This window comes from Pan troglodytes, chromosome 10 (genome assembly GCF_028858775.2).
Source record: "Pan troglodytes isolate AG18354 chromosome 10, NHGRI_mPanTro3-v2.0_pri, whole genome shotgun sequence".
Lineage (NCBI taxonomy): Eukaryota > Metazoa > Chordata > Mammalia > Primates > Hominidae > Pan > Pan troglodytes.
In genome coordinates, this window is record NC_072408.2 from 103540510 (window position 1) to 103553421 (window position 12912).

The 12912-nt window shown below is 38.5% G+C and overlaps 1 protein-coding gene across 2 annotated transcripts in view; it reads left to right on the top strand.

Annotated features, from left to right (window-relative positions):
- CFAP54 (cilia and flagella associated protein 54) overlaps positions 1–12912 on the top strand; it is a 389038-nt gene that overhangs the window by 218258 nt on the left and 157868 nt on the right. For both annotated transcript variants that reach the window (XM_024348012.3, XM_024348013.3), the window contains one exon: positions 3103–3298. In XM_024348012.3, the coding sequence (XP_024203780.3) occupies positions 3103–3298 (196 nt within the window). The remainder of the gene's footprint in view (positions 1–3102; positions 3299–12912) is intronic.

Sequence of the window (12912 nt, forward strand, 5' to 3'; positions counted from 1 at the left end):
ATGATTTCTTTTTATTCAAAAAGAGACTAACAGTATAATGGAAACTCAGTTTCTATTAGCTAGTTAGTTAAAACAGTACCGTTGGTCTGCTTAAGACTCTTCAGATTATACTTTATGTTTTTTTGCATAAAGGGAAAGAAGGGAGTGTTAAATAGTATTACTAATTAATCTTCTTTTGATCCTCAAGTGTTTGTGTGTAATTGTCAAGGCTCATTAAATCACTGTTTGCTGTAGAGAGAAAAGACAAGAGAAACCTTCTCCCACCAATCTGAAGTTTCATGCTTCAAGCTCTTCCAAACAATGGAATTTTTTTGTTTACGTAAGGCAAATAGTTTTTCTTTTCTTTTTTTTTCTAGAATAGATAGCCCCAACATCTGCCTTATGTATTAATTCAACAACAAAATCAAGAGCCTATTGTGTGCAAGGCAATAGGCTGCCAATCAACATTAGTTCTGATGCTGTCAATCAACATTAGTCAATCAACAATACAGAAAAACTCCAAGCTCTCATGGAGCTTGTATTTTAATGGGCAAGACTAGTAATAAAGCATGATATATAAGTAAATATATTATAAATATGTAAATTATATAGTGCATTAGACGGAGAACCATGCTGTGGGAGAAAATAAATGCAGCTGTGCATAAAGGGAATTGGGAGCATGGGGCTAGGTTGGAGATGGTAATTTTAAATGGGGTAATCAGGTTAGTCTTCACTGAAGTGCCTTTTGTAAATAGACCTGAAACAGCTAAAGGTGCAAGTCATATGAAATCTGGAGAAGGAACAATCTAAAAAGAGGGAAAGTTAAGTGAAAAGGCCCTGAGACAAGATTGCCTAGCTTGGCGAGGGACATCTAAGCCAGTGTGGCTAGAGCTCTGTGAATGATGGGAGCAGTAGGAGATAAGGTCAGAGAGGTCAGATTGAGAAGGGGTTGTAGGGCCATTGTAACTAGGCTGTTATCTGAGCAAAATGAAGAGCCACTGGAGAGTTTTGAGCAGAAATGTGTCCTGACTGATTTATGCCATAAAGGGATTACTTTTCCTAATCTGTTGAGCCCACCATGTGCCAGGTACTATTCTGATGCTGTCAATCAAATACATCAGTCAACCATAATACAAATTCCCAAACCTCAAAGCGCTTACATTGTGTGTATATGTGTGTGTGTGTGTGTGTGTGTGTTTGTGTGCGCACGTGTGTGTGTGCTGGAGATACTGAGTTTAGAGATGTTGAGTTTGAGATATCTGTTAGACATCCAAGTGGAGGAATTGAGTCAGAAGTTGATTCTGTGAATTTGGAGTTCAGAAGAGAGGTTGGAGCTACAGCGAAAAAGTTGTGATTTCATCAGCATTCAGATGAAATTAAAACCATGAGCCTGATTAAGATCACCTAAGGGGAGGGAGTGAGGAGAAGGAAGAGCACTGAGTTCCAGGACAGTCCAATATTAAGAGGTATAGGAGAAGAAGAAGAACCAGCAAAGAAGACAGAAAAGGAGAGGCCAGTAGGATAGGAAGGAAACTAAGGGAGTGTGGTGGCCTGAAAGCCAAGAGCAGAAAGCGTGTTTGGAAAGAGTGGGTGATCAGTAGTATCAAATTTTGATGATGAATCAAATACAATAATACACTGAGTCTTTAACTTGAATTTTTTTTTTCACATTTAATGTCTCTAAAATCAGAATGCATTTTACAGTTGATGGCATGTGACAGCTTAATTGGCATATAAAATAATGGCATCAGGTCAGAAGTTACATGGTATTCAAAGACTGATAATTGACCATTAGATTTAGCCAAGTGTAGGCCATCAGTGGATTTGACCAGAGGGTTAAGACGTAGGGATGGAGTGGGTTTAGGAGCAAATGAAAGGAGAGAAACTGGAACTCTTCAGAGTGTTGCTGTGAAGGGGAGGAAAGAATGGGGTAGTGGCTGGAGAAGGAAGTTGGGATATAGAGAGTTTTTGGGTTATTAAAATGGAGGAGATGAAGCGTGGCTGTGTGCCGATAGGAATGTTTCTGCAGAGATTAGCATATTTATGATATAGGAGAGAATGGCTGAGTAGCCCATTGGAGAAAGGAGTGAAGGCCTAAGTGGTAATGCCAGCCTTAGGTAGCAGAAAGGAAGGTAGAGCTGTTGGGGGCAGATGCTCAGGTGGATGAAACAGATGGAGGAGTTTGCTCTACTCTGACTGCTTCAGTTTTCCTAGTGAAGTGGAGGAAGCAAGGTCATTGGCTGGGAGGAAACCAGGGAAGGAAGGGTTAGAATTTAGAGGAGAGAAGGGCGCAAAATGGTTGTCTAAGAAAGAGAGAGAGGGTGAATGGACTGGCAAAATATTGGAATATTACCAGGCAGCATTGAGGTTTGGTTGGGTACTTAAAATGGGACAATTTGTGTGATTGTGTGATTTTCTCCAGCCGTTTTCCACCCCAGGGATGCAGACCATAAGAGGGCTCAGAGTTGGATTTCAGAGTTAGAGCTGTGATTTTGCTAAGGAAGTGTGTTTGGGACAATTTGTGTGATTGTGTGATTTTCTCCAGCCGTTTTCCACCCCAGGGATGCAGACCATAAGAGGGCTCAGAGTTGGATTTCAGAGTTAGAGCTGTGATTTTGCTAAGGAAGTGTGTTTGGATAGGTGAGGACCCAGGGAGTTGAGGGTGTATATGGGAAGGGGTTCTAATGATTGACGGTGGACTCTAAGCTGGGTAGGGAGATTGCTTGTCTGCCCATCTTTTCCTGTTCCTGTCATAGTATCTCTGATTTACTTACACTAAAGCAGAGTAGCCGATGTGTGTGTCTAATGAGCTTTCAGTTTGTCTATTCTGATAAAGGATCCCATCCTTCACTCTGAGCACCAGGTTTACTCTGCCACGATGGCAGAGCTGGCCTCATGAGGCACAGGTTAGAAATTGGTGGGGAACAGCAGAAGCATTGTTGAACTGTTGAGATGGTTCCGATGTTACATGTCTCTCTCAGTAGACCTCCCATTTACAATACCCCATGCCCAGCCCTATATCCCTTCATCCAACACCAAATGTGGACTGCAAAAGAATGAATATAATAATATCTGAAAAAGTATTTTTCTAATTTGCTCTTTTTCCTTTTTTCCATTTTTTAGGCAATTGATGAATTAAGAAATAAAGGCTTGCCTGCAGTTCTGGTTACAATTGGCCAACCGCATCTCTTAAATAAGTTTAATTTTGTTAAAGCATACTTTTTCCTAAGTGTGGCTGCGACAATAAATTGTGTCCCAGAAAATAAATTTAAGACAGTAATTACCAACAAGAGCAAACCAAACCTACCAAACTTGAAAGGTAATTGTTTTATTTTTTGCTTATTTCTCTTTCTCCTCCCTTTCCCTAACTGTTCTCCCAGCCTCCACTAATCTATATAAATGATACAGTATATATTCTTCCATAGTTTTCTCTATGCTTATATAATGACACACATATGTACTTATGTCTAGGTGTATGCATACACATACGTGTTTATATATATATCCATATTCATATGCTTTATATATAATACACTATCATATGTATACACATTCATGATAGGATAGGATTTATCATTTATTTACAAAATGGTATATTCACACTTTTCTGCATCTGGTATTTCCCATGCAGAAAAACTTCATTGAAATCACTCCAAGTCTACTGCTTTGCTTTGGTCCATTATATTGACTGTATAGTATTCTAGGCCATGATCATCCCCCATGAATGTTCCTTGGCAACAAAGTCCATGTGCACCAATAGAGGAATGATTGAATAAGAAGAAATGTGCACCTTCACTGGTGCACATGCACTTCGTTTCCAAGGAACATTGCCACAGTGCAACATACCCAGATGACATAGTATATCTTTCTATGGGGTATATAACCCACGGATGGGATTTATGGGCCACAGGGAAATTTTCAATTGTATTAGATGTTGCCTTAAAAATAGGTGATTTTTACCATTCAGTATGATGTTAACTGTGGGTTTTTCATAGATATGCTTTATCAGGTTGAGCAATTTCTCTTCTATTCTTAGTTTGTCAAGTGATTTTTATCATTGAAAGGGTGTTGAATTCTATTCAATGCTCTATCTGCATCTATTGGGATGATTATGTGGTCCTTGCTTTTTATTCTATTGATATGGTATGTTACATTAACTGATTTTTGGTCATTTAACCAACCTTACATTCTTGGGATAAGTCCCACTTGATCATGGATTATTATTATTATTATTATTATTATTATTATTATTGTTTTCGAGATGGAGTCTTACTCTGTTGCCCAGGCTGGAGCACCGTGGTGCAAGCTCAGCTCATTGCAACCTCTGCTTCTGGGTTCAAGTGATTCTCCTGCCTCAGCCTCCCAAGTAATTGGGACAATAGGCGCCTGCCATCACGCCCAGCTAATTTTTTGTGGTTTTCGTAGAGACAGGATTTCACCATGTTGGCCAGGCTTGAACTCCTGATCTCAAGTGATCTGCCTGCCTCTGCCTCCCAAAGTGCTGGGATTACAGATGTGAGCCACTGCATGTGGCCAATAATTCTTTTTACTTGTTAGATTCTGTTTGCTAGCATTTTGTTGAAAATGATTGCATTTATACTCATAAGAGATATTGGTCTGCAGTTTTCTTGTAGTGTCTTTGTCTATTTTTGATATCAGAGTAATTCTGGGGCCTCTATTTTAAAATGTAGGTTTTATTATTCAGGTATGGTGAGACCAACAGATCAGATGACTGCTACTGAAAAAATAGTTACAGTTTCCAAGAGGAAGGGTGCGCCACACCACTGTGGGAGAAGGGAACACAGGAGAGCTTGGCTGCGTCTCAGGAGGCAGAGGGCAGTGCAAGGGAAACATGAGGAAGAGCCTTTACTGTGTTTGCTATGCAAATGGATGGGTAAAGCAGAGTGAACAGGCTTAGTATTTGAATAATTTTAGTTTGAATAATTTCAGTGAGCCCTGGGGCCATAGGGGCTGTCTCTAGATATCTGATAACTGGTCTTGGGGTGATTAGGGCAGGGGAAGGGTGGCCTGGGGTAAAAGCCCAATAAAGGAGGTGGTGGGGGCATGGGCTCTTTAGTTTGCACATGAAAGGTGTACTCACAGGTGAGTCTTTTACCATCTCTAGGAACTGGGAGGTCAGCAAGGCCCCAAATGTTATCATTTCTACATCAGACATACAGAATTTTTTTTTTTTTGAGATGGAGTTTTGCTCTTGTCACCCAGGCTGGAGTGCAATGGTGTCATCTAGGCTTACTGCAACCTCCGCCTCCCAAGTTCAAGCAATTCTCCTGCCTCAGTCTCCTGGGTAACTGGGATTACAGGTTCCTGCCACCATGCCCAGCTAAGTTTTTGTATTTTTAGTAGAGACGGGGTTTTATCACGCTGGCCAGGCTGGTCTTGAGACATACAGAAAATGTAAAGGCATAATTAATATAGCCTCATAGAATGAGTTGGGAAGTGTTCCCTCCTCTTTTATATTTTAGAAGAGTTTGTGAAGAATTGATATTAACTCTTCTTTAAATGTTTGGTAGAATTCAACAGTGAAGACATCTGAGCTTGAACTTATATTTGTGGATAGCATTTTGATTAGCAATTCAATCTCTTTACTTGTAGTTCTCTTAAAATTATCTACTTCTTGACTCAGTTTTGGTAGTTTGTGTCTTTCTAGGAATTCATCCATTTCATCTGTGTTATTTAATTTATTGGCATACAATTTTTTCATAGTATTCCTTTATAATTCTTTTTTTAAATTCTGTAAGGTTAGTAGTAATGTTTCCTCTTTCATTTCCAGTTCTATTAATTTGAGTCTTCTCCCTTTTTCTTTCTCAGTCTACCTATAGGTTTTTCAATTTTGTTGATTTCTTCTCCTTTTTCTTCTGTTCTCTGTTTTATTATTATCTATTTCAATCTTTATTATTTTCTTTGTTCACTACACTTACGAGTTGGGAAAAAGACTTAGAGGGGCTCCTGTGTTCTCAGTGTTACTTTGCTTAAGCTAGAGACTCTGTCCCACAAGGTGGTGAGGCTGGGTGGAACAAGGGAACCCTGTCTGCTTAGTTGTGCCAGTTTGAAGTGAAGTTTCCATCTCACTGAACAGGCAGAGGGAAGAGAAGTAGTCATCTTTCTCCAAATACCACAGACTTGCAGTACTGTTCTCACCACATTTTAGTAAGTGTTCTTGACTAGATGTTTAATCATTTGCTGTATGACCTTAGAATCATTTCCAGAGACTTTAAGCATTAAAAAACCAATAATTTTTACTAATTTAGTGGTAAAGTGGGTTCATAGAGCTCTTCACATTGGGATGCCAGAAGTTAATCTCCTGAACAATGTGTTTTTGAGATTTATCTGTATTTATGTTTGTAGCTGTGGTTCCTTTATTTTCACTTTATTTCTTCATGTACTGGTGATAGACATTTAGACTGTTTTCTATAAACATTATTATACATGTCTCTGAGTGCTTATGAGTAAGAGCTTCTATATATCTAGGAATGAAATTGATGTGTCATATTTAACTTAAAATTTAAAGTTAATTAGTATCTCTACCCTCTTCATAGATCATTTTGTTCTGATCACCCTTTCCTACTTTTATGATTTGATAGCTTTAGGTTTTAGTTTTTTTTTTTTTGTTAGTTTGATATTTATACATTATACTATTTTTTTTCCATTCAATAGTTGTTTAGCTTTACCTACTTATTTGCTGTTTCCTTTGCTCACCATTACTTACTGCGTTTCAGACTTTGGATGTCTCTTTTGCCTGAGATGTTATATCCTTTGTAAGTTTAGATGAATAGCTAGTGTGTCATTATCATTTATTTTAAAAATCTATCGTTTCCTCACTGAAATAAGAAATTCATTATATAATAAATTCTCATATGTACCAGGTTATGATTCTTTTTTCATTTTTCAGCTTTAAATTTAATATGTAATAGTTGTACATGTATGTGGGGTATATGTTTTTTTATATACACATAAAATGTGTAATGATCAAATCAGGGTAATTGGGATATCCATTACCTCAAACACTTGTCATTTCTTTGTGTTGGGAACATTCTGAATCTTCTCTTCTGTTTTGGAATATACTATATATTCTTGTTAACAGTAATCACCCTACTGTGCTATCAAACACCAGAATTTATTTCTTCTATCTAAATGTATGTTTGTACCCATTAATGAATTTCTCTTCATCCCTTCTTCCCATCTCCCCTTCCCAGCCTCTAGTAACCACCGTTCTCTCTACCTCCATGAAAACAATTCTTTTCTTAGCTCTCACATATGAGTGAGAACAGGCAATGTTTTTCTTTCTGTGCCTGGCTTATTTCACTTAATATATAATTAACTCAAACAACCCAATAGCAAAAGAAACACAAGTAATTCAAATAAAAAGTAGGCAAAAGACCTGGATAGATATTTATCAAAAGAAGGCATATAAATGGCCAAAAAGCATATGAGAAAATACTTAACATCACTAATAATCAGGAAAATGCAAATCAAAACCACAGTGAGATATAATCACACCCCAGTTAAAATGGCTTTTACCAAAAAGACAGAAAACAGCAGATGCTGGTGAGGATGTGGAGAAAGGAAAATGCTCATATACTGTTGGTGGGAATGTAAGTTAGTACAGCAACTATTGAAAACAGTATGGTCATTCCTCAAAAAACTGAAAGTAGAGCTACTGTATGATCCAGAAATCTTTTCTGTATATCCAAAAGAAAAGAAAATCAGTTTATCAAAGGGATACCAGCACTGCCATGTTTATTGCAGCACTGCTAACAATAGCCAAGATATGGAATCAACCTAAGTGTCCAGCAGTGGATGAATGGATAAAGGAAATATGATATATATACACAATGAAATATTATTCAGCCATAAAAAAGAATGAACTCCTGTCATTTGTAGCAACATGGATAGAACTGGAGGACATTATGTTAAGTGAAATAGGGTATGATTCTTGATTCTGTATTTTGGACTACTGATTTTCCTGGCTTCCTGTGTTAATAAAATAGTTAATTTGATTTTATAACTGAAAACTATTTATTACCTCCTATGTTGTTTGAGAATTGAGAATATAACAGGGAAAATAAACACAAAAAATACTCTCTTAAAACTTGTTATGGTAGAAAAATACATAAATTAAATGAATAAAGGCATTGTGGGTTACATGGTAACAAGTGCTTTGGAAAGCAGGAAAGGGGGTTAGGGAGTGCAGGAGTGGGGTGTGATTTAAAATAGGGTTATCAGGAAGAGTCTTAATAAACAGATGATATTTGAGCACAGGTCTAAAAGAGGAGAGGGAATGAGATGTGAGTTTCTGAGGAAGAGTATTCTAGATAAAGGGAACAAATACCGAGACCCTAAGATGGGCATGTGCCTGGCATGCTTGAGGAACAGCTGGAGCCCAGTGAACAAAGGTGAAAGTTCCAGGAGATGCTGTCAGGGAGATAACAGAATGATTATGAAAGGATTTGAAAGTCATAATAAAATATTTGGCTTTTATTCTGAGTGAGTTGGAATACCACTGGAAAATTTTTAAGAGGAAGAATTAAAAGTTTCTAAAGCCTAACTCTGGTTTCTGTATTGAGACTAGGTTAGGCTATGGGGTTAGGGGAATGAACAGGGTGAATATATAAGAGCATAATCATATTTCTTTTTACAAGGCTATTGAATAATTCAAGTAAGAACTTATGTTGGCTTCAACAAGAGTAGTAGCAGTGGAGTTGGTGAGAAGTAGCCAGATTCTGGATATACCTTGAAGGTGGAGTCAAAAAGATTTGAAAGGGAAGATCAGAAGTTCACTTTGAGGCATGTTAAGTGTGGGATGCCTATTAAGCACCTGAGAGGAACTAAAGAGTAGAGAGTTTGAGATATGATTCTGGAGCTCAGGAGAGAAGTCCACACTGAAGAAATGTTTCCCAATCATTAGTCTATAGATGGTATTTAAAGGCCTAAGACCACACGTCATCTCCATGGCAATGAGTTTAGATGGAGAAGAGACAGGTGAAGGAATAAATGCTTGGGTTCATCAGCAAGAGGTCAAATAAATGAGGAAGAATCCACAAAGGAGACTGAGAAAGGATGAGTGAACAAGGTGTTTTGAGGAGGAAGGAGTGATCAATTGAATCAAAAGGCCAAGGAGGATGGAGGTTGGACTTAACAAAAGGAATGTCATTGAAGAATCTAGAAGATAAACTTTGTTGAACTAACCCTTATTGGAGTGGAATCAAACAGAATGTGTGCAGGGGAATCAGAGTGAATGGAGATAAATGGGGAGGCTGCTGAAAGGGACAAAAGAGGGATTAAAAAAAAAACTGAAAAAGTAGCAGTCTGTTTTTGTTTTGGTGGGAATCATCAAATAGAAAGAGGGAAAATAATGATGGTGCAAGGTGTGGAGTGAGGAGATATCTAACATGATACCCTTAAGTAGGCAAGATGGGAATGGAACTAGTACTCAAATGGAGGGTTTGGCCCCACATGGCAACATAAAATTCACCTATAATGACAAGTTGAAGGGCAGAGTGTATAGGTTCACATGCTAATGGATGGAGAGATGTATTGTGGGTATGTTTGCAAGTTATTTGCTAATTTCTGTGGTTTCTTCATTGGAATAGCAAACAAAGACATCAACTGAGTGAGAAGCAGGGAGAAAGTGTTGGAGATTTAAGGAGAGAAGAGAAGGGATGAAGTAGTTGTCTTAGAGCGTAGGAGGGCAGATGGACTAGGGAAATGGAGCAGGACTTCTGGGCAGCTTGCAGAGCCTTTTTGTATTTAAAGTGAGAAGAGTTAGCATCGTTTTTTCCCAGCCACATTAAAATTCAGGGGTGCCAATGTCAACAGAGAATTGGATTTGCAGGGGCTTGGGGATTGACCAGGTGGGTGCCATAAAGGAGAGATAGGCAAGGAAATTTAAGGTGTTTGCAAGAGTGATTATGTTTGATGGACTAAGGAACTAAAACTGGGTAAGGAGGGATGAGATGGCAGGGGGAAGAGAGGGAAAGGGAACAGTGAAACACTGGTAGTGTCAATGGATTGTGGGTTCTAGAAGGGGTGAAGTATTGCTGGATTCATGATTCCTGAAAGAACAATCTGGAAAAATATTAGTACTTTTGTCTGTTAAGGTCATCACTATTCACCCTTCACTTTTTCCTATTTTCCTCATATATTCTTAGGAATATTCTACCTGCATACTTCAAGGTAATTCAATCTGATTCTAAACAATAAAACTATGATAACAAAAGACAAAAGGCACTTTTGGCTTTTTCATTGGAATTCGTTGAGATGCTTGTATTAATTTCAATGTAATTTATATATTTTTATTGTCTTCCCACCCAAGAACATAATATATTTTCTCATTTTTTTCATATTTTGTGCCCTTTTTATGTTCCCTTCCTGGAGTTCACAATTAGGCCCATATTCTCTACTATTACTTGTAGATAACATAGCAGCTAGTTCACTTACCAGGCTACTCCACTCAAATTAAAGACTTTGAAAAACTTTCAGTTTCCCTTTTTCTCTCGTGCTTTTCCCTTCAGCAGGTGACATCACCTCACTTCACATCCAACTCCTGATTTTAGTTGATTTTAATTCTAGATTCTTATTAGTTTTCCCTTAGCATGTCCATTCAATTTCAATAACTTTATTTAGTACTAACTTTTTACATATGTAATTACTGGTTTAGAATTAAATATGTAGATTTTCTATCGTTTCCTCAGTATTTCTAGATGTTAATCCTAGTCTTCTGGCTTCCATAAATGCGGATAAGAGATCTATTTCTTTTATTTTAGAAAATTTGATTTTTTGATTAGAGATGTTTCTCTTAATTCTTTTAGATCAGTGATTTTGCTGGAAGCACATCTGCCTGAAACCTGCCTGAACATTGAAAGAATCTGCATTTTGACAAAGCATTTAGTTCCAGAAAGCATTTTTTGGTACTCTGCTTGCACTTCCATAAGTGTTGTTATTATTTTGGGTTCAAATTGTCATGCTTGCTCCTAGCAGTCCTGTTTCCCATTTGAGTTTCCTCTTCTTGCCTACTGAGCCCCCCTGTAGAAGTCAGGCTAAGCTGGTCTGTCATAGCAAATCAGTCTTTAAATATCATGGCTTAACACAGCAAGGGTTTAGTTCTTGCTCAGATTGACAAGGGGCTGTGTTTTGCAGAGCCACTCAGGTACCCAAGTGCTGCTATCCTGGAAGCACACCATCTGAAACACTCTGCTCTGACCTTGCCTAGAAAGCCATAGGGTGGCACATGAGCCCTTAAATGGAACTCTGGAATTTAGTCTGGAATTCTTATGTAATTGGATAAGACCAAATTTAACTGCAAAGAGGCCAGGAAGTATAGCTTGCCAGGTGCTCAGAAAGGAGAGGAGTATGCATATAAGTGAACATGATTAGTCTGAAACACAGATCCTAGTTATGGTGTTATTTTTGCTGGTCATCCCATTGGGGTTCCTGTTTTGTTGGTATCAGCTATGCAATGGAGAAGGTGAAGTCAGTGAGATGTAGAGTGGCAGGCAGGTAACTAGCCTTCCTAAGGCATCAGGACTCCTATATCTCTTCGCCTATGGATGGCCTATCTGTCTAGCTCTTCTTTTTATTCTAGAGGAGAACACTCATGTGGGACCCATGTTAATTTTATCACACATGGGTTCATGAAAATGTCTAGGTTAAACTCTTCCTAGGGTCTTTTGTATGGTAACATGCATTCCAGGCTTCTTTTGTACCATGTTCAGGCATTTGGTTTGTCTCCATCATTGTCTCTGTCATTCTTACTTTGTCCCTTAGGTGAAAAAGCCCAGTCCCAGATCCTCCTGCTGGGCCTCCCAAGAGCCCTAGCCCTCCCTCATCCTCAGCTGACCCCTAGATTCAGACCCTCATAATTTAGGAGACTAGCCAGGTAGGGAAGTGTTGCTGTTGAAAGAGGAGAGGAAGTTCGGTGTATTAAGTTTCATGTTATTTCAGAATTTTTCTTTGCACTTAACAAACTTAATTTCTTCAGGTGGATATATGTTTCTGTCATTTGTAGTCAAATGATTTGTGGTTTATCTTTCTCTCCCACAGTCTAGAAGCCCAGTTGAATGAAGCAGGCAAAGACTGTGATCTGAATTCTCTCACTTCTCCCCTGTTCAGAATAAGAGCAGGCTTTGGATCGTGGATGGAGATTTTGAAAGAGATATTTGAGTATTGTGGATTTTGCTCTTCCAACTGGTCTCACGCTCAGCTCTTAGACTGAGGGGCTTGTTCACATCAGCAGAACTGATGCTTCCACGGAGATCTTATTGAAATGTTAGAAATACCTGGAAGAGGGCTTTCAGGAGTCCTGGGATCCCAGAAGAGGAAAAACTATATCAGTAGCCAATAACTTGAATAACATCACTAAATACCTAAAAAATTCTTTCAGAATTGTCTGATTTGTTGTAAGAATCAGCTTCAGCCTTCTAATATATGACATTAGGGACTATTTGATACAGGAATATGTTTCTATATTCCCGTGTTTCTATATTATCATTGTGTTTTTTAAAAAAATTATTAAACTTATGGATAGTTTTCCTGTGAATGATGAGCTTTAAAAACTATTAATAGAATTATGGTGGGTGCAGTGGCTCATGCCTATAATCCCAGCACTTTGGGAGGCCGAGGTGGGCAGATCACTTGAGCTCAGGAGTTCAAGACTAGCCTGGGCAACATAGTGAAACCCCATCTCTACAAAAAATACAAAAATTAGCCGGGCATGGTGGTGTGCGCCCGTAGTCCCAGCTACTCAGGAGGCTGAGGTGAGAAGATGGCTTGAGCCCAGGAGGTGAAGGTTGCAGTGAGCTGAGATTGTGCCACTGTGCTCCAGCCTGGGTGACAGAGCCAGACCCTGTCTCAAAATAAAATAAAATAAACCTAGAATTAATATTTAAACTAACCATAGATATCCTTGGTCCTTCC